Source organism: Sapajus apella, unplaced genomic scaffold, assembly GCF_009761245.1.
Source record: "Sapajus apella isolate SASKATOON/1434 unplaced genomic scaffold, GSC_monkey_1.0 scaffold53, whole genome shotgun sequence".
Taxonomy (NCBI): Eukaryota; Metazoa; Chordata; class Mammalia; order Primates; family Cebidae; genus Sapajus; species Sapajus apella.
The window spans coordinates 633,947-652,921 of NW_022436993.1; the positions used below are offsets into that span (position 1 = coordinate 633,947).

At 38.2% G+C, this 18,975-nt stretch overlaps 1 protein-coding gene and 1 long non-coding RNA gene across 14 annotated transcripts in view; both read right to left on the reverse strand.

Annotated features, from left to right (window-relative positions):
• LOC116527062 overlaps window positions 1–990 on the reverse strand; it is a 3,398-nt gene extending 2,408 nt beyond the window's left edge. Inside the window, exon 1 of the long non-coding RNA XR_004258370.1 lies at window positions 24–990. This is a non-coding gene — a long non-coding RNA (uncharacterized LOC116527062). The remainder of the gene's footprint in view (window positions 1–23) is intronic.
• Window positions 1–18,975, reverse strand: part of WAC (WW domain containing adaptor with coiled-coil) — a 90,344-nt gene that overhangs the window by 44,320 nt on the left and 27,049 nt on the right. Inside the window, exon 1 of one of the 13 annotated variants that reach the window (XM_032243778.1) lies at window positions 4,304–4,328. The exons of the other annotated variants lie outside the window; for them this stretch is intronic. Within the exon in view, the coding sequence (XP_032099669.1) occupies window positions 4,304–4,313 (10 nt within the window). The 5' untranslated portion in view covers window positions 4,314–4,328. Of the gene's footprint in view, window positions 1–4,303; window positions 4,329–18,975 lie in introns of those variants that run through there. 13 annotated transcript variants of the gene reach the window in all.

Here is an 18,975-nt window from a genome sequence, read left to right on the forward strand (position 1 = left end):
AAAAAAAAAAAAAAAAAAACAACCTAGATGGTAGAGTCTACTACACACCTCAGCTATGTGGTATAACCTAATGCTCCTGGTCTAGCCTACAAACCTATACAGCCTGTAACTGTACTGAAGATTGCAGGCAACTATAACACAACATGTCAGTATTTGTATATCTAAGCATATCTAAACATAGAAAAGGTACAGTAAAAATATATTCTTATCTTATGGGACCACCTTCAAATACACAGTTCTTCATTTATGGAAACATTATGCGACACGAGTTTAAAAATGGGAGGTGGCACATGCAAAATAAAACTGAGCTGAACGGCTCGATCACACCCTATGCAAAAATAAATTCAAAATGAATTACAGACCTACATAAAGTCTTAAAACTGTAAAACTTTAAAACAAAATACAGGCATAAGTTTTCGCCGAAAGTACAAGCAACAAAAGAAAAAATAAATTTGTACTGTCAAAAATAAAAACTTTTGTGTCTGAAAAAAGACAACATGTAGAATGTTGCTAATCATACATCTGACACGGTGTTTATCTAATTCTACCAATAACAACTCCACAGCTCAATAAAAATAATCTGATTAAAAATGAGTAACAAATCTGAACAAACATTTTCCCAAAGATGACACACAAATTCCCAAAGTGCATATCAAAGATGAATAACGGCATTAGCCGTTGGGGAAATGCAAACCAAACCGGCAAGAAAATAACACTTCACACCCACTAGAATAGCTACAGTCAAAAAGACAGGTAAAAACAAGTGTTGGTGAGGATGTAGAGAAACGGAACCCTCTCATCACACTGCAAATGTGAATGTAAAATACTGCAGGTGCTCTGGAAAAAAGTCTGGTAGTTCCTGAAAATGTTTAAGCATAGTTATCTGTAGCCATAAAAAAAGAACGAAATCATGTCATATATGCAAATAAAACACTGGGTACTCAGGGACATAAAAATGGAAACAACAGACCGGGCGCGGTGGCTCACGCCTATAATCCCAATACTTTGGGAGGCTTAGGAGGGCGGATCACCTGAGGTCAGGAGTTCGACACCAGCCTGGCCAAGGTGGCAAAACCCTGTCTCTATTAAAAAATACAAAAATTACCTGGGCATGGTGGCGTGTGCCTGTGATCCCAGCTACTTGGGAGGCTGACTCAGGAGAATCACTTGAATGCGGGAGGCAGAGCAAGACTCCGTCTCAAAATATTAAGATGGCAACAACAGAAGCTGGGAACTACTAGAAGGGGAGGAAATGAGGAGGTAAGGGTTGAAAAACTAACGGTTTGGTACTATGCTCAGTATGTGGGTGATGGGATCATTAGTACCCCATACCTCAGCATCACTCAATATACCCAAGTAACAAATTTGCAAATATACCCACTAAATCTTAAACAAAAACTTAAAAACAGAATTTCCTCTATTAGTTGAAGATATATACAAAATACTAATAATAAACAAGTGCTATAATCCTGAGTTAAAACAAAACATCAGTGTTTACAAAATAATAAGCTATATGGACCATCAATGTAATTTTTTCTTTGATTGATTGAGTCAAACATCTACTTGTGTTCCTAAAATGTACTGGCACTATACTGGCAAACAAGAATAAAACAGTGAAAAAGAGACAAAAAAACACCAACAAACAGTTACATGAGCCAGTAATTCTACGTCCAGGTATATATCCAGAAGAAATGAAAACATGTGCCCAAACATTTGCACACGAAATGTTCATAATGCATTATTCTTGGCTGGGCGCAGTGGCTCACACCTGTAATCCTAGCACTTTGTGAGGCTTAGGCAGGCGGACTGCCTGAGCTCATGAGTTTGAGACCAGCTTGAGCAACATTGCAAAACCCCGTCTCCACCAAAAATACAAAAAAATTAGCCAGGCATAGCAGAGCATGCCTGTAATCCTGGCTACTTGGGAGGCTGAGGCAGGAGAATCGCTTGAACCCAGGAGGCAAAGGCAACAGGGTGAGACACTGTCTCAAAAACAACAACAACAACAAAAACATAATGTATTATTCTTAAAAGTCAAAAAATGAAAACCAAATGTTTACCAATTGATAAGAAAATGTGCCATAACCATACAATAGAGTATCATTTGGCAATAAAAAAAATGAATACTAACACATGCTACAACATGAATCAATCTCGAAAATATGCTGTGAAATACCCTAGTCACAAAAGATCACATATGTATGGTATGAGCCCATTTATTCAAAACAATCAGAATAGACATATCTGTAGAGACAGGAAATACAGTAACAGTTTCTTAGAGCTGAGGGTGAGGGGGGCACTGGGGGGGTGACAGTTAAAGGGTTTCTAAGTGATGTCAATATTCTAAAATTGATTTAGAACATTGCTGACTACTGAGTAATTGTGAATACATTAAAAATCACTGAACTACACATTTTAAATGGCTGAACTGTATGTGAATTACACATAAATAAAACTTACCCTCCCACCAAAAAAAGCAATCTACTATACTATACATGTGACTTTAATTTATCTAGGTTAGGCACAAGTCCTTAATCCATCAGCTCTCAATACCTAATCCCATGGGATGCTTTGAATAGAAAATTGTACACGACTGAATCTGGAATAGGCTATACTGACATTCTCTTACAGAAAACTTAATGTACCTGAGATTTACTAAAGTAAATTTTTAACACAGGAAGCAAAAGCCTAAGTACTGATATATAACACAACATGGATGAGCCTTGAAAACAGTAAGTAAAAGAAGCCAGTCAAAAAAAGACTATATACTGCATAATCAATTTATATAACATATCCAGCAAACAAAAATAAAAAATCTAGAGACAGAAAGTAGATCAGCAATTGGGAAGTTGGGCATTGAGAAGAAAATGAAAGTGACTGCTAATGGGTATAGAGTTCTTTTGGGTGGGGAAATAACTGAATTTCATCTCCATTTTTTAAAATAGCCATGAATTCCAGACCATATACAGGGGAGATTCTGTCTCTAAAATAATACTAACAAATATTTTTGAAATAGAAAAAAAAAATAGGCATATAAAATATTTTTTAAAAGAGATGGCTGGTCTAACCAAGTTAAGAGCCACTCTGCAGTCAGACTAGCAATCAGGCAATCTGGGCTTCAGTTTAGTTTCCGCCTTTACTTAGGCAGGGGCCCACCTTATGGTCACTTGTCAAGTAAGATATTGTTCGACAAGGTACAGGACTGCAATAATCACAACAAAGTCTGAAATGAGATACTTATGTTACTAATTTTTTTGACCCTTGCCATCTGACTTTTCACTAAAGAATTAGCTAAGATTTCAAAAGTAAGGATTTTTTTCTTTTTTTTTTTTTTTTGAGACCGAGTTTCATTCGTCACCCAGGTGGAAGTACCATGGCGCGATCTCGGCTCACTGCAACCTCGCCTCCCGAGTTCAAGTGATTCTCCTGCCTCAACCTCCTGATAGCTGGGATTACAGATGCCTGCCACCATGCCCAGCTAATTTTTATATTTTTAGCAGAGATGGGGTTCCACCATGTTGGCCAGGCTGGTCTTGAATTCCTGATCTCAAGTGACTGGCCTGAGCCACCACACCCAGCCAAGTTGGATTTTTAGACTCTTTATACATTCTATCACCTCTCCTCTATCTCCTACTCTATTTCTTGGTCAAGTTTCACATCTCAGCTTAAATGCCCCATCCTCAGAAAAGCCTTTCCTGAGTACCCAATTTAAAGCAAGCCCCCATCATAGCACACATCTCTCCTTAACAACTATTTTTTTTTTGAGATGGAGTATCTCAAAAGTGCAGTGGTACTATCTCGGCTCACTACAACCTCTGCTGCCCAGGTGCAAGAGATTATCCTGCCTCAGTCTCCCAAGTAGCTGGGATTACAGGCACCTACCACCTGCACCCAGCTAATTTTTGTAGTTTTAGTAAAGATGGGGTTTCGCCATCTTGGCCAGGCTGATCCTGAACTCCTGACCTCGTGATCCACCTGTCTTGGCCTCCCAAAGTGCTGGGATTACAGGCATAAGCCACCATGTCCAGCCAGTAACTACTTTTATGCAGTGTAATTAGACTACATCCCATACTGCTCCCTGTTTTCTCATCTTTAAATTAGGTAAGTAGCTATTCTAAGGGAAGAAAGCATTCCTCTGAGAGAAAAAAATACAGGTTAGAGTAAAACTTAGTATATGAAAATTTATCAAATTATACTAAGATTCTAAAGGGTGAGTAGGTAATATAATTAAAAAACTGAGTACCACCCTTTTCCAAGCTGATTAGTTACAAGAACAGCAAGCAAAAGAAACAGAGGCAGGTACCTGCATGCATGTAGATGTCTCCAGGTAATTTTTCCTTCTGACCCTAATTAAGCAAGAAGATTTCAACTTTGGAAGCGACATGGAACTCACTTCTCAATCTGAGAAGGAGTGAAAATGAGCACAAAGGAATCTTCAAGTACATGTTATGCTTTCATCTGTCTTAGTTATATTGAGAGAATAAGACAAGTTACAAAGACCATCATACACAGGAGATTTCAACGTGGTACATACAGTAGAGGACAACCTTCAGTCAAGGGACACATTATGAACAACAGCATAAAAGTAGGGAACTACGTAGTTCAGAGGGCAATGAGTACAAGAAGTCTGACAGGAATATGGGTACTGTACTGTGACATAACGAATGTGTAAAGCTGCCATGCTAGACTACTAAGTGGCCTTGGATATTAAACTGAGGAAAGAACAGATCTCATCTTCTGAATAAGAAATTCTTGAAATTACTTACTTTTCACTTTTAAGCATTTTTAGATGCTTCTGAATAGTACTGGTGGCATCATGTAAAAGCATACTAAATGTTTATCTTTAAGGGCCAGGCATGGTGGCTCACACCTGTAATGCCAGCACTTTGGGAGGCCAAGATGGGTGGATCACCTGAGATTAGGAGTTCGAGACCAGCCTGGACAACATGGTGAAACCCCAGACGTGGTGGCACACGCCTATAGTCCCAGCTTCTTAGGGAGGCCAAGGCAGGAGAATCACTTGAACCCAGGAGGTGGAGGTTGCAGTGAGCCAAGATTGCACCACTGCACTCCAGCCTGGGCGACAGAGCAAGACTCTGTCTCAAAAAAAAAAAAAAAAAAAAAAAAGAAAAGAAAAAACAACCACCAGTGTATCTTTAAAGATAATACAACTAAAGAAGAGTCTTTCTACAAAACTGGTTATCTAATTTTTCCCAACTATTTAAAGTCACAGAATTCTTTCCTTATATGGCTGGCTATACATCCCTCATGTTAATTCATAAATCAGCCTTTCCCTGACCAATGTATCTACTCTCACTCCATTACTGTTTGAATTGTTATTTCCTTATCACACAATTATCCTTTTATATGTTTTATATTGTCTGTCTCTTTCACTAGAAGACAATCTCTGAGCACAGGGATCTTCCTGACATGCCACTGGAATAATTCCGTAATTACAACAGTGCCCAGGTCTGTCAGTAGACTCTAAAATAAAATGCATGCATGAATGAAAGTCCAATACTTAAAAGTGGAGCTGCTGCTATTGCAACAAGGATAGTGGGTGATTAAAAATCAACTCTTAGTTAAGTATGTTCTTAGAACCTCAGGGCTTTATACAGCATCATTTAATAATAAGGGATACAGAGAATCTCTGGAGACGAGCTGCCAAAAGGCTGCTGATAACAAATCTTAGTGTCATATCCAAGAATATAAACATCACCTCATCAAATACAACTACTAAAGCACAGCAAAAAAGTTTTAAGACAACACACTGTAATTGTAATAACCACTAAAAATTCTTATACTAAAAGTTGGTAATTGATAACTTCAAAATTACTCTAGCCTCCATTCTACTATCTATACAAAATAAAATAAATTGGAATACTACTTTTCCCAAAAATATGTGGTATTAAAGAGATAAAAGGTAGCATATTACAGCAGAGTTACCCCAAGAAACACTTTGAGTAAATTCTCCCTTACAGATAAGACAATTTCAATACTGCTCATGTGTCTCAGTTGAGACATGTGCAAACAAAGCAGTATTTATTCTAAAACTCCATCTGTTTTGGGTGCTTAGTCATCCTACTTTTGTGCTGAGGCAACAAGGGGTGCATTTCTGGATAGAACCATTGATAACCTAATATTGGACACTTTCGGTGTTGTTCAACTATGAAATGGTTGTGTGTTCAAGGGTATGTTAAGTACATACTGCCACACTGCCTAAACCAATTAAAGACAGGCAAATGTTACTTACTATAAGGTACTGTACTAAAGATTAAAAACAAACTTTCAATAATCAGTGGAGGGAAGCCCCAACAAATTATATTAGTTGCTGATGTTCCATCTACATACCAATTTTATGACAACATGTTATAGGCATCTCTTCGCTCTCCCTTCAGTCCCAATCTTTCCATTCCCTACCAACCTCCATGCCCAACCACAGCTCTAACCAGACTTAGATTATATTAAGTTCATTTAGGAACCGTTTCAAACATTCTAAGATTAATTTCCAGTGTATAATATGCTCCAGAAACAGATTCAATCATAAAAGTAATCAACTGCAAAATGCTGACGAAGATAATCATAGAATAAGAGAATTCACAACTATATACCCCTAAGCACAAGAATACAAAATGGCTGAATATTCAGACTGACAAAAATAGATTAAATGTTAGTGTCTTTAAAATATGCTTCAAAAGAGCATGACAAAATTCAAACAGCATTAAGAACTAATTGTAGGAATAGATGAATGTTTCCTTAATATGAAAAGGTTTTTACATTATGATCACTTACCACCAAGCACCAGAATGAAATTCTCATTAGTCTATTTTTACCATTATATTTAAAAATTGCAGTACTATTTTATCTGATTTTCTATAAAGAACAGGTATTAGTATAAGAAGCTACGGAAAAACAGAAAAGATAAGTCAGTCTCCTTTAAGTTTTTTCTTTACGTGCACTGTGACCAAAAATAGTGTTATGCTACTTTGTGTGGGCATTTTTCTATTTAGTTTCCAGGAACTTCTTGATTCATCAATAAATGTGCCTCTACTTTTAACAACATTATACTCCACACGTACTATGCATATATGCGTATATTGCATGTAATCACAGGGACATATATGTTCTCTAATTACTATTTATCTGGGTGCTGAAATTCCCAACCCATACACAAAGAACTTATGCTGGGCACAGTGGCTCACACCTGCAATTCCAGCACTTTAGGAGGCTGAGGTGGGCGGATCACAAGGTCAGGAGTTTGAGACCAGCCTAGCCAACATAGTGAAACCCCGTCTCTACTAAAAATACAAAAAAATTAGTGGTGGCAGTAGCCTGTAATCCTAGCTACTTGGTAGGCTGAGGCAGGAGAATCACTTGAACCTGGGAGGCAGAAGTTGCAAGGAGCCAAGACAGCACCACTGCACACCAGCCGGGGTGACAGTGAGACTCCGTTTCAAACAAGCAAGCAAGCAAACAAAAAACCTCAGCAGAATCTAATATTGAAATAAGCATATGAAAATTATCTTAAAAGATCTATTTCCAAATGACTTAAAAAGCTATTAATTCAGCAAGTGGAATAATGCATTTGTGTTTCTGCAAACAACTTAGATGAATCAGACAGCAAAACTGACACTGAAAATTACATTAAAAGTTGACTTTCAAAAAGATGACAGCTTGAGAACATGTTTCTGTATTTGCCCTCTGTAACACCTATCAAAACTAACAAGATACCAAAAGGAAAATGTAATCAACTCTAACAAGGCAAGTCACAACTCAACAAACTGTCTCTGACAAATTAAATCTATACTGAGGCTTGGCAAGGTTTCTCAGGCCTGTAATACTAGTGCTTTGGGAGGGCAAGGTGGGTAGATCACTTGAGCCCAGGAGTTTGAGATCAGCCTGGGAAACACAGTGAGACACCCATCTCTACAATGGTGTGGTGATACCTGCCTTTAGTCCCAGCTACTAGGGAGGCTGAAGTGGGAGGATCACGTTAGCTGAGGAGGTCAAGTCTGCAGTAAGCCATGATGGTGCCACTGCACTCCACCTTGGGCGATAAAGTGAGGCCATGTCTCCATTTAGAGAAGGGGGGGGAAAAAAGTCCATAGTGAAATGCAGGATGGTACAAATTCCAATTCCTGTCAAGCCTGCGTATTTTGAAAACTTATGGCAGGCAGAAGAGGTGGGAGAGAAAGGTCACTTGTACCAAGAAACTGCCTTTTTTTGGCCCAGTGAAGTAGAGAATTCTCAGAAAGGATCCCTGCGCCACTCTAAACTTTGCCAGGACCTCCAGGTGTGATCTGTGAAGAGACTTCATCAAATACTATGAACCTTCAGAATAAATATCACCTCCTCACTTTATCACTCTCTTCCAAATATATGCCGCCTTTCACACCTCTTTCCTTAACCTGGCCTCAGATTACAAACACCAAATTTTAAGGACACAATTAAAATGGTGCCCAAAAGAATAAGAAGCAGTATCTAATCATACTATCCAGACACATTATCAAAACAAAGACACACAAAGCCTGTACAGACACGAAGTGGGGGTATACAATATTAAAAAAATACTTCAAAAGAAATTTCAGGAAACCAAAAACTTTAGACAAACAGAATCCCCCCCCCCAAAAAAAGCAGAAGCTGGAATAAATTAGAGAAACTTAAGAAAAAAGATGAAATTTAAAAAATTAAAACCACAAAAGAATTAGAAGTACAAAAGAATAACATGGCTGAAAGCAATGTCAATCATAAGGAAACAGAACAGAGAAATACCACAAAGCACATAGGACAAAAATGTGAAGTACTTAGAGATAAGACGTCCAGTATGAAAGACAAAGCTAATATATACAAAACTGAAGGTCCCGGGGGAAAAAAAAAAAAAAAAACAGGCAGGACATTCAAGGGGATAATAAAACAAAAGTTCCCTGAAATAAAAGAAGATCTGAATCTGCAGACTGAAAAGGACTCACCACATACCAGAAAAAATAAAGAACCAAAAAATACTGGCACATATCCTCATACCCTGGTGTAGCTGCTCAATTTTACTCATAAAAAAAATTTCTGAAAGCATCCCAGCAGAGGCACATCACTTACAAAACAAAAATGGGCTGATCTTGGCCTTTTCCACAGTCACACTAAATGCCAGAAGACAATGGAGCAATGTCTTATGCTAACAGAAAATAACTAGATGTGACCCAGAAAATTATTTTTCAGTCTAAGATGTCATTCATGAGTAAAAGCAATAGGAAGACATTCTTAAGTACACTGAAGGAAAGGAAACTTCAGATCAACATGCATTAGCAAAGGAATAGCTGTATTTTGAGGACTGGCAGTGTACACCAAATCCAGCTAAACTCACCTGCTTACTGTCTGAGATCAACAGCCATTCTACCATCTATTTATTTCAACAACGGTTAATTTGTTTTATGCACAAGGACCAACAGTAAATGTTAATTTACTCAAAATATATTGACATTGTTTTTTAAATAAAAACAGTCAATACTTGTCTTACCCTACTCTCAGCATGCATGCACACACACACACACACACACACACACAATACTCATTCAACAAACATTTAATTTATTGAACATTTACTATATGCCAAAGCTCGTATAAGACACCAGAAGAGTAAGATAGAAATTATTCCTCCCTAGAGCTTTGTCTGATTTTCCAATCTTTATTAGGCATCAAATGAAACTGAGGTGCTTTTTAAGAGTCCTAGCTCCATACCACCACTTTGTCAGCGAACTTTCAGGTATGTTTAACCTCTCAGGTGATTCTGATAGCCAAGTTTAGGAACTACAGGTCTGCTGTAGCTACAACATATACTACAACCTCTTCAAGTCTCCTATATCATCTATGGCAGAGTAAGTAACTTTTGGTACTATATTTTACTCTAATTTTTTTAACACAACAGCAGTATAGTAAGTATGAAACTTTGGTATAAAAGTCTGATTCTAGATTGTGCCACTGCTTTCTGCACATTCTAATAATTTTTAAACATCTCAAAAATAGAAAGTGACAACAAAATTACCTCTGAAAACATATACTAGCTCGAGAGTTTGACAGGTCCAAAATAAATTACTTTAAATACTTTAAACAAAAAGTGTATTTGTTATACAGTATGTATTGCATAAAATTAAAGTGCAATTTGTCCTGGAAAAGGTGCAAAATAGAAAGCTAATTTGATACATTTACTAATTAGCATCTAGCAAATTCCTTTTAGAAATTCAGGTAATTGAATAATAACCTACAGAAGAATGTAATCAAAGGACAATAGATAAAAACAATAACCATTTATAATACTATTTGATAATTGTTGACAGTGAGCGGAAGATTATTCTGCTTTTAACTGTCATTAGAAAATTAAGCAGAGCCAGGCGGGGTGGTGCACAACTGTAGTCCCGGCTACACCAGAGGCTGAGGCAGGAGGATTGTTGAGCCCAGGAGTTCCAGGCTGCAATGAGCTTTGATTAAGCCATTACACTCCAGCCCGAGTGTCAAAGCAAGACCTTATCTCTTTAAAACAAAAACAAGTAACGTTAAGCAGCTAACCTACCACTTGAATTTTGCAAGTGCATTCTTGGGAATTTATCACAGATACAAAAATTTAAGTTCACCCAAGAATCTGTACGTGAATGTTGTAAGAGCTGTACTGCTAACAGCCAAAACCTGGAAACGATCCACATTTCCTTCAATGGCGTATGGTTAAGCACATTGTGGTGCAATCAAACCATGAAATACTACTCAGCAATAAAGCAGGAACATGTAACAATGTGGATGGTTTTCAAGGGAACTTTGCTGAGTGAAAAAAGGACATTTAGAAAGGGTAATACCATTCTATTATATATGACACATTCCTGAAATGACCAAACTAGAGAGATTGAGAACAGATTAGTGGTTGCTAGGAGTTAAGGAAGGTTAGACTGTGCCTATAAAGGGTAGCACAAGAAATTCTTGTGATGGGACTTCTCTGTATCTTGACTGTGGCAATGGTTGCCTTAACCTATTCATGCAAAAACAACAAAAATAAAACCTGCATGGAACAAATATAGACACACAAAGTGCATGCGAATCTAGTAAACTCTCAATAGGGTCAATGGATATTATTATCAATTTTGAAGCTGTCAAAGTATACTACAGCTATGCAAGGTGTTACCATTGTGGCAAACTGGATGAAGGGTATACTGAATTTCTCTGCATTATTTTATAATTGCAGGTAAATCTACAATTATCTCAAAATACTTTTTTCCCCTAAAAAACTCACTGAATATAAACAGGTGAGGTTTAAACCCAAGTATAACCCTTATGTCTATTCTTCTGCCTGTTAACAAGCATGAATAGTGTGGTTTTGTTCTCTCATTGTTTCTAATGATAAAGACATTGTTGCTGAATGTTCTTTTGTCACTGCTCCTCAGTATCCCCACCAACATTCCTCAATCTCCACTAATACGTTTCATCACTCCTACTCCTCCTCTAACCACCACGGCCTCTTAGTCTTCTCTTGTTCCATTTCTATGACCTTCAATCCGCATCAAAACTTAGTCCAAAAACTCATTTTTGCCTTCTAGCTACAACACTAAAATCTGCCCACAGGACATTTTCCCTTCCCATTGTTCTTGTTCCTAGGGTGTTTTTTTTTTTTTTGAGATAAGGTCTGGCTCTATCACTTAGGCTAGAGTACAGTGGCACAACCTTAGGCCACTCCAACCTCCACTTGCCAGGCTCAAGCCTTCATCCCACCTCAGCCTCCCAAGTTGCTGGGACTACAGGTGTACACTACCATGCCTGGCTCATTTTTGTATTTTTTTGTAGAGATGGGGTTGCCTTGCCCAGGCTGGTGTCAAACTGAGCTCAAGGGATCTGCCCACCTCAGCTTCCCAAAAGTGCTGGGATTATAGGTGTGAGCCACCACACCCAGCCTTTTTCTTCTACTTTCAGATTGGATGGTGTTTCAGAAAACAAGCCTCTATTCAAAGAATATTTTACTATAATTCTCCTTTAAAAATACTGTATACTAGGCCAGGCACAGTGGCTCACGCTTGTAATCCCAGCACTTTAGGAGGCTGAGGCCAGCAGATCATGAGATCAGGAGATCAAGACCATTCTGGCCAATGTGGTGATACCCCATCTCTACTAAAAATACGAAGAAAAATTAAGTGGGCTATGGCAGCATGCGCTTGTAGTCCCAGCTACTTGGGAGGCTGAGGCAGAAGAATTGCTTGAACCCAGGAGGCGAAGGCTGCCGTGAGCTGAGATCTTGCCACTGCACTCCAGGCTGGGTGATAAGAGCGAGACTCCATCTCAAAAAAAAAAAAAAAAAAAAAAATACCGTACACTAAATCTCTTGTGTTACTATCATTAAATTGCCATAAATTTAAAACATGCTGAAGAGCTAAAAAAACTAAAGATGCCTTATGTTAAAATATACTATAAAAATTCCCAAACTTAACTGATTTGTTACAAAATATAGAATTTTAAGAATTCTAACAAATATTTCCTAAAATAGAAAACGATTAGCTTTTTTGTTTTTCCTCCAAAACCTCACTTGTTTTGCCTCCTAGAATGTAATCACTAAGGTTGGCCATTAAGTAAAAATTAAGAAAAGGCAGAACTACTGGGTATTACTAAACTTCCCAACTAGAAGAACTTGAAAAGAGTAATGCTTGGCCAGGTGCAGTGGCTCACACCTGTAATCCCAGAACTCTGGGAGGCCGAGGTGGGCAGATCCCTTGAAGTCAGGAGTTCAAGACCACCCTGGCCAACATGGTGAAATCCCATCTCTAATAGTAAAAAAAAAAATTACTAAGAAAGAGTAATGCTGAAAGAGTAATATAGTTCTTTGTACTTAACTCCAAAGAAATTCTTTACTCAAACATAAAACACAAAATAAGAAAATAAAATTTTTGATCACCTTGTACAAACTACAAATTGTTACAGATTTCAGGCAGTTTTATTTATTCTTCAAGAAAATCTTTGAAGGAGGTAGTAAATAATATATACTTCAGTTTGAAAAACAAATTTAAAGGTGGGAGGGGGCCAAAGCCACAAGTGGAAGACAAACACAGACTAGTTTTTGCCCTAATGCTAACTTTGTTTTCACTGTGTCACTGTCAATGTACTACAATCTACACAACATCTGACATTTGGTTACAAGATAGCCGCAATGTAATTAGTTTAACCTCTTCAAATAAGCACAGAATGAAATGCCTAAATGTTGTCAGTTTTATTAATTTTTGTTACCTTTCTTATCTCATAAAAATATGTTCTGAAAGCATAATCAAATTCAGAAACAATAACCTTTACTCACCAAATCATATTTTCAGCATCTACTATGTGCAAACACAACACACGCCAGACCAAAAATCATGTTGTAAAATGATCAGATCAATCATCGAATTTCAAACAAATTTTCAAATACTGTCACTGCTCTTAAGAAACTGGGAAAAAAACCACATAGAAAATCTATTAGAAAACTGGCTGGGCCTGGTGGCTTATGCCTTGAATCCCAGCACTTTGGGAGGCCAAGACAGGCAGAACTTGAGGTCAGGAGTTTGAGACCAACCTGGCCAACGTGGCGAAACCCCGTCTCTACTAAAAATCCAAAAATTAGCCAGACGTGATTGCACACACCTGCAATCCCAGCTACTCGGAAAGCTGAGGCGGGAGAATCACTTGAATCTGGGAGGCAAAGGCTGCAGTGAACCAAGATTGTGCCACTGCACTCCAGCCTGGGTGACAAAATGAGACCCCATCTCAAAATCTATTATAAAACAGAACTAATCTCAGCTGTCTGTAGCATATTACAGGTCACAATCAGCTCCTGGGTCTCCGCACCCTACCTGCTGCTTCTCATCCTTACCCTTACTTCCCAACAATTTCAATTCAGTGGGGGTAGAGGGGGGCGGGGGGGGATGGTTTTGGGGTGAAACGATTCTACCTCAGATGATCAGGAAGGAGCACACAACCTGTGCAGTTCACAATAGGGTTCTCATGCTCCTATGAGAATCTAATGCTGTGGTTGATTGGACAGGAGGCTTAGCTAGGGCTCTAATGCTTGCTCGACTGCCGCCTACCTCCTGCTGTACAGCCTGGTTCCTAACAGGCCACAGAAAGGTAAGGGTCTGCAGCCCAGGGGTTAAGAACACCCTGGTTTCAAAGAACCCATATCATTTCACCCATTATTCCACCTAGCAAACAAGTTTAAAAAGTTCTATAATCCTTATTTTTCCTTATAGGGTCAAATTCCATTAAATATACACATGGCCTAATGTAAGTAGTTTTACGCCATCTTTCAAAAACAAAACATCATTTAAAAGTGAACTTTTCATTTGGGTTAGATTCCTGTCAAAGGAAAATCTGTAAAACTGCATTTTGGATAAGTTCAAAATAGAAACAAAACAATCAAATTAACGAGAACGGCAAACACCAAAATCTGGACAACTCTGGGAAGAGTAGGGTTAGAGAGTAAAATGACTGAAAAAGGTAGTGCATATGTGTAATTGAGCAGCAGGTACCCAGTTCTGGAGAGCTGTATATCACCACCTTATAGCTAGTTCTGTAACGTGGACATCAGTATTTCACGTTAAAAGACAGAACGTATGCTAAAATATTTTGAAATATTCCCAACTCCACTAATACTGGTCTCCATTAACGTCAATAACCCCTACGGTGCAGATTCTCAGTTACATTATCTGATCTACTGGCAGACCTAAGGCACAGTATACACTCACATATTCTTGAGACATCTTCACTTGGCATCCAGGAGACATGCTCTTGGTTCTCTTCCTACCTCACATGCCACACCTTCTCAGTCTCATTTGCTACAAGTCTCTCTTCATATGCTTGACTCCTAAACATCATAGTAACACAGGGATCACCCCAAAGCCTTAACTTCCTCTGTCTACAGCAGGAGTGTACAAATTAGAAAATCTGTCCACTAGTCAAAACTGGCAACAGTCCTTCATTTACATCTTGCCTGTGACTGCTATACAGGCAGACTTGAATAATGCTACATTTGCAACTCTATAGCAGCAAAGCCAAAAATATTTACATGTGGTCTTTACAGAGAACCTGCAGGCTCCTGGTCTTTACTCACTTTCTGTAAGAGTCTGAGTGGAATATACTAGTTTCAGTTTTAAATTCCATTTACATGCTGATAATCTCAGCCCAAATCTGTGCCTTCAACTCTAGACTCTACCTACTTATTTGCCTACTCAACATCTGTTTGGTGTCTAAACCAGAATCTCAGGTATAAGACAACACACACACAAAAAAACAAAACTCCTGATTCTCCTCACGCCACAAACATTTCACTCTAGTCTTCTTCATCTCAATACACAATTTCAGCTAATGCCTGCTTTGGCTAAAAATCATCCCCCACCCCCAATCCACGCTCCCCCCACCCCCAACCACCACAAACTCCCACTCCCAAGAGGATCTTACTTTGTTGCCCAGGCTGGAGTACAGTGGCATCATGACAGCTCACTAGACCTCCTAGGCTCAAGCTATCTGTGATTACCCCTTCGGATGACCCCCAACACCCCAGGTACTACAGGTGTGTACCACCATGCCTGGCTTTTAATTTTTTAATTTTATTTTTTTGTAGAAACAATGTCTCACTATGTTGCCCAGGCTGGTCTTGAACTCCTGGGCTCAAGCAATCCATCCATGTCAGCCTCCCGAAGTGCTGGGATTACAAGCATGAGCCACCGCACCTGGCCTTATTCTTCCTTAACTTCCAGTTCATCGGTTGATTCTTTCAAAATATATCCAGAATCACGTTACATCTATTGTCATTACCCTAATCCAAGTCATTCTATTCAGAGGAAAAACCGAAATCCTTTCCAAAAGCCTCTAAGACCTTACATACGTGGCCCTTGTGAGAAAGAAAACGAACATCTATCTGAGCAATGTGAACCCCTTCATCAGGCACAGAGAGTTAATGAAATGTGACAGGAGTCATGTCTCACTCCCCACTCAAGCTAAGTGGTCACCACTTGAAGCTTCCTGCTATGTGGGTTCTAGACTGACCCCAAGTAGCCATAAATTAACCTAACAATGGTATACTGGACGCCTTAACTTATCCCATGACAATAATCAACGTTATTTCTGTAAACCAATGGGAACTGTCACCAAATATCCTCATATCGGCCCACTCCTTGTTTCCTTGTCTTTACAAACCTGCTTGCCACAAATGCCAAACAGAGCACTTTCCAGTGTTTCTGGGGCTGCAGTCCTCAACCTTGGTCCAAACAAAATCTTTACATTAATTTTGCCTCAATTTCCTTCTTAGGTCAACTCTTGTTACCCCTTCCCTAAACTCTATTGCTTTCCCACCAGAAAGACCCTGGTAGCTATCTTGTATAAACAAACACTCTCACCATAAGGCTTTGACATTTACTATTCCCTGCATAGAACACACTTCCCTCACTCCCATATCCATATGCCTAGCTTCCTCATTTTTACATAGAAAAGCAATTCCTACTTCCTTCTACTTCCTTTATTTAGCTTTATTTGTCTACAAGAGAGCACTACCATTTACTATCGCACCTAAAACACCAGATTTATGTTAAAAAAAAAGTTTCTCGAGAGCAGAGATTTAACTAATCTGTTGTCTACAATACCCGCATACTTGACATACTAGGTTGCTTGATATATTTGTGTACTACATTAGCATCTTATGGGAAATATTACACCCACCCTCACGCTTTATTTTACACATTCTATTTGTTATATTAACAAATTCAGTTGGGTCGATATGCACCAAATGAACTACAAATATTGGTCATTCTAGGATTTTCCAATATTCTCCAACTTTCCAATAACAACTAAAACAACACTCGACTTCTAAGGGCCTCCCAATTGTATCAAGTAAAAAGCCCACAGTGCGCAAAAATTATATTCTACTCTCTGCAATGTATCTTTATTACAGGACAGCACCACCTCTGGATTCCCTGAATTTCTTGAGTGCACTAAACTTTACTGATTCACTGTAAAGCAAACTCACCATTATTTTATTTGCTTTCATTAATATCCACAATGTTAGTCTCTGATACAATGAAGGCAGTAATGAAGAATAAGGTAAAAAAAAAAAAAAAAAAATAGAAAAATTTTTCAGAACATACACAGATGGTTTACTTAATTTTTTTTTTTACAATTTATATTTATACACATAGATTGTTACACATAACTCAAAATAATTAAAATTAAAAGGCTCAAATCAGAGGTCTGACTGAGACAGAACACTCGGGCTTCCTAATGAAAATGAAAAACTCAGCCAATCACAAGTGGCCAAATGGGTATTAGTTACATTGTCTTGAACTTCCCATTTAGTCCAATAAGGCAACTGCTCAAACATTAAGAAATCAAATAACTTCTTTGCTTTGCTTCTGCATTTACCCTATATAAGCCTTGCCCTCAAACACCGCAGGCTGAGCTCCCTAACTGCTTATGGTCTGACTGTAAATCACGTTGCTCAATAAACTCTTTAAAATTTAAACATCAGAGAACGAAGTGGCAATAGAAAAAAAAAAAAAAAGGAGAAAAATAATTTCACAAAGTTTTCTCTCTGAAGATTGAGTTTGCTTGTAGATAATTCATAAGGAAAGAGCTAGGCCAAAAGGTGATCCAGAACGAATTTCTCCAAGTGTTTCAAGTGACCCTAAGAGTATTTTCTTAACATCGGTCAAAACCTACCCAAAGGCATTTTTCCACATTCCAGGACCATTTTAACAAAGCTGTTCCTTTTTTTCTTAAGACACAGATCTCATTTTGTCTCCCAGGCTGGACTGTAGTGGAACAATGATGGGTCACTGCATACTTAACTTCCTAGGCTCAAGCAATCCTCTTGCCTCAGACTTTTAAATAGCTAGCTGAGACCACAGGGCACACCAACATGCCCAGCTAATTTTTAAAAATTTTTCTCGAGAAAAGGTCTCACTATGTTGTTCAGGTGGGTCCTGATTACCTGACTTTAGGTGATCCTCCCACCCGGGCCTCCCAATGTGCTAGGATTATAGGTGTGAGCCACCACACCCAGTCTACAGCTATTCATATACTTTCTAATTTTGATTGCTTACAAAGGAAAATCTCTTATCCTTTATATAACTAATAACACTGTATAATATTGACAGTTTTATAGTATTACATTGCTTGAACACGTTGTTTTTACTGGCAGTGAAAATGCATTAAATGCCTAACATTTTATAAGTCAAGAATACAAGGCACTCAAATTTATCATTAAAAACCTGGCACAGGATATAACCTATATTACCACTTGTTATTAGAAAAAGACTGTTCAACTTAAATAATCTTGACTTAACCTATCAAAATTCCAATGAAATTTTTAACACAAAAAATCCCAAAATTTGTATGGAACCATAAAAGACCACAAATAGCCAAGCAATTCTGAGAAAGAACAAAGCTGGAGGTATCACAATTCTTGATTTAAAACTATCTTACAAAGCTATGGTAGTAATAAACACACACCATGCAACAAAACAGAACGCCCAAAATAAACCCATGCTTCTGTGGTCAACTAATCTTTGACAAGGGTGCCAACAATAAACAATGAGGAATACAAAGTCTCTTTTAAAAATGTTGCTGGGGAAACTGGATATCCCCACGCAGAAGAACGAAGCTGGATCCTTGTCATACAGCATATACAATCAGTAAATCAAAATGAATTAACAACTTAAAATATAACGTCTGAGATGGCAGAACTCCCACAAGAAACCACAGGGGACAAAACACCTGTTTGACTTTGGTCTTGGCAGTAATTTGCAAATACTACACCAAAGCACAGGCAACAAAAGCAAAAATACATGTGACTATATCACACTAAAGAGCTTCTGTGTGTCAATAAAGAAAAGAAATCAACAAAATGAAAAGACAATGTAGGAAATAGTAGGGAATATTTGCAAATCATTTATCTAACAAGGAGTTAAATATCCAAAATGTTTCAAACATGCC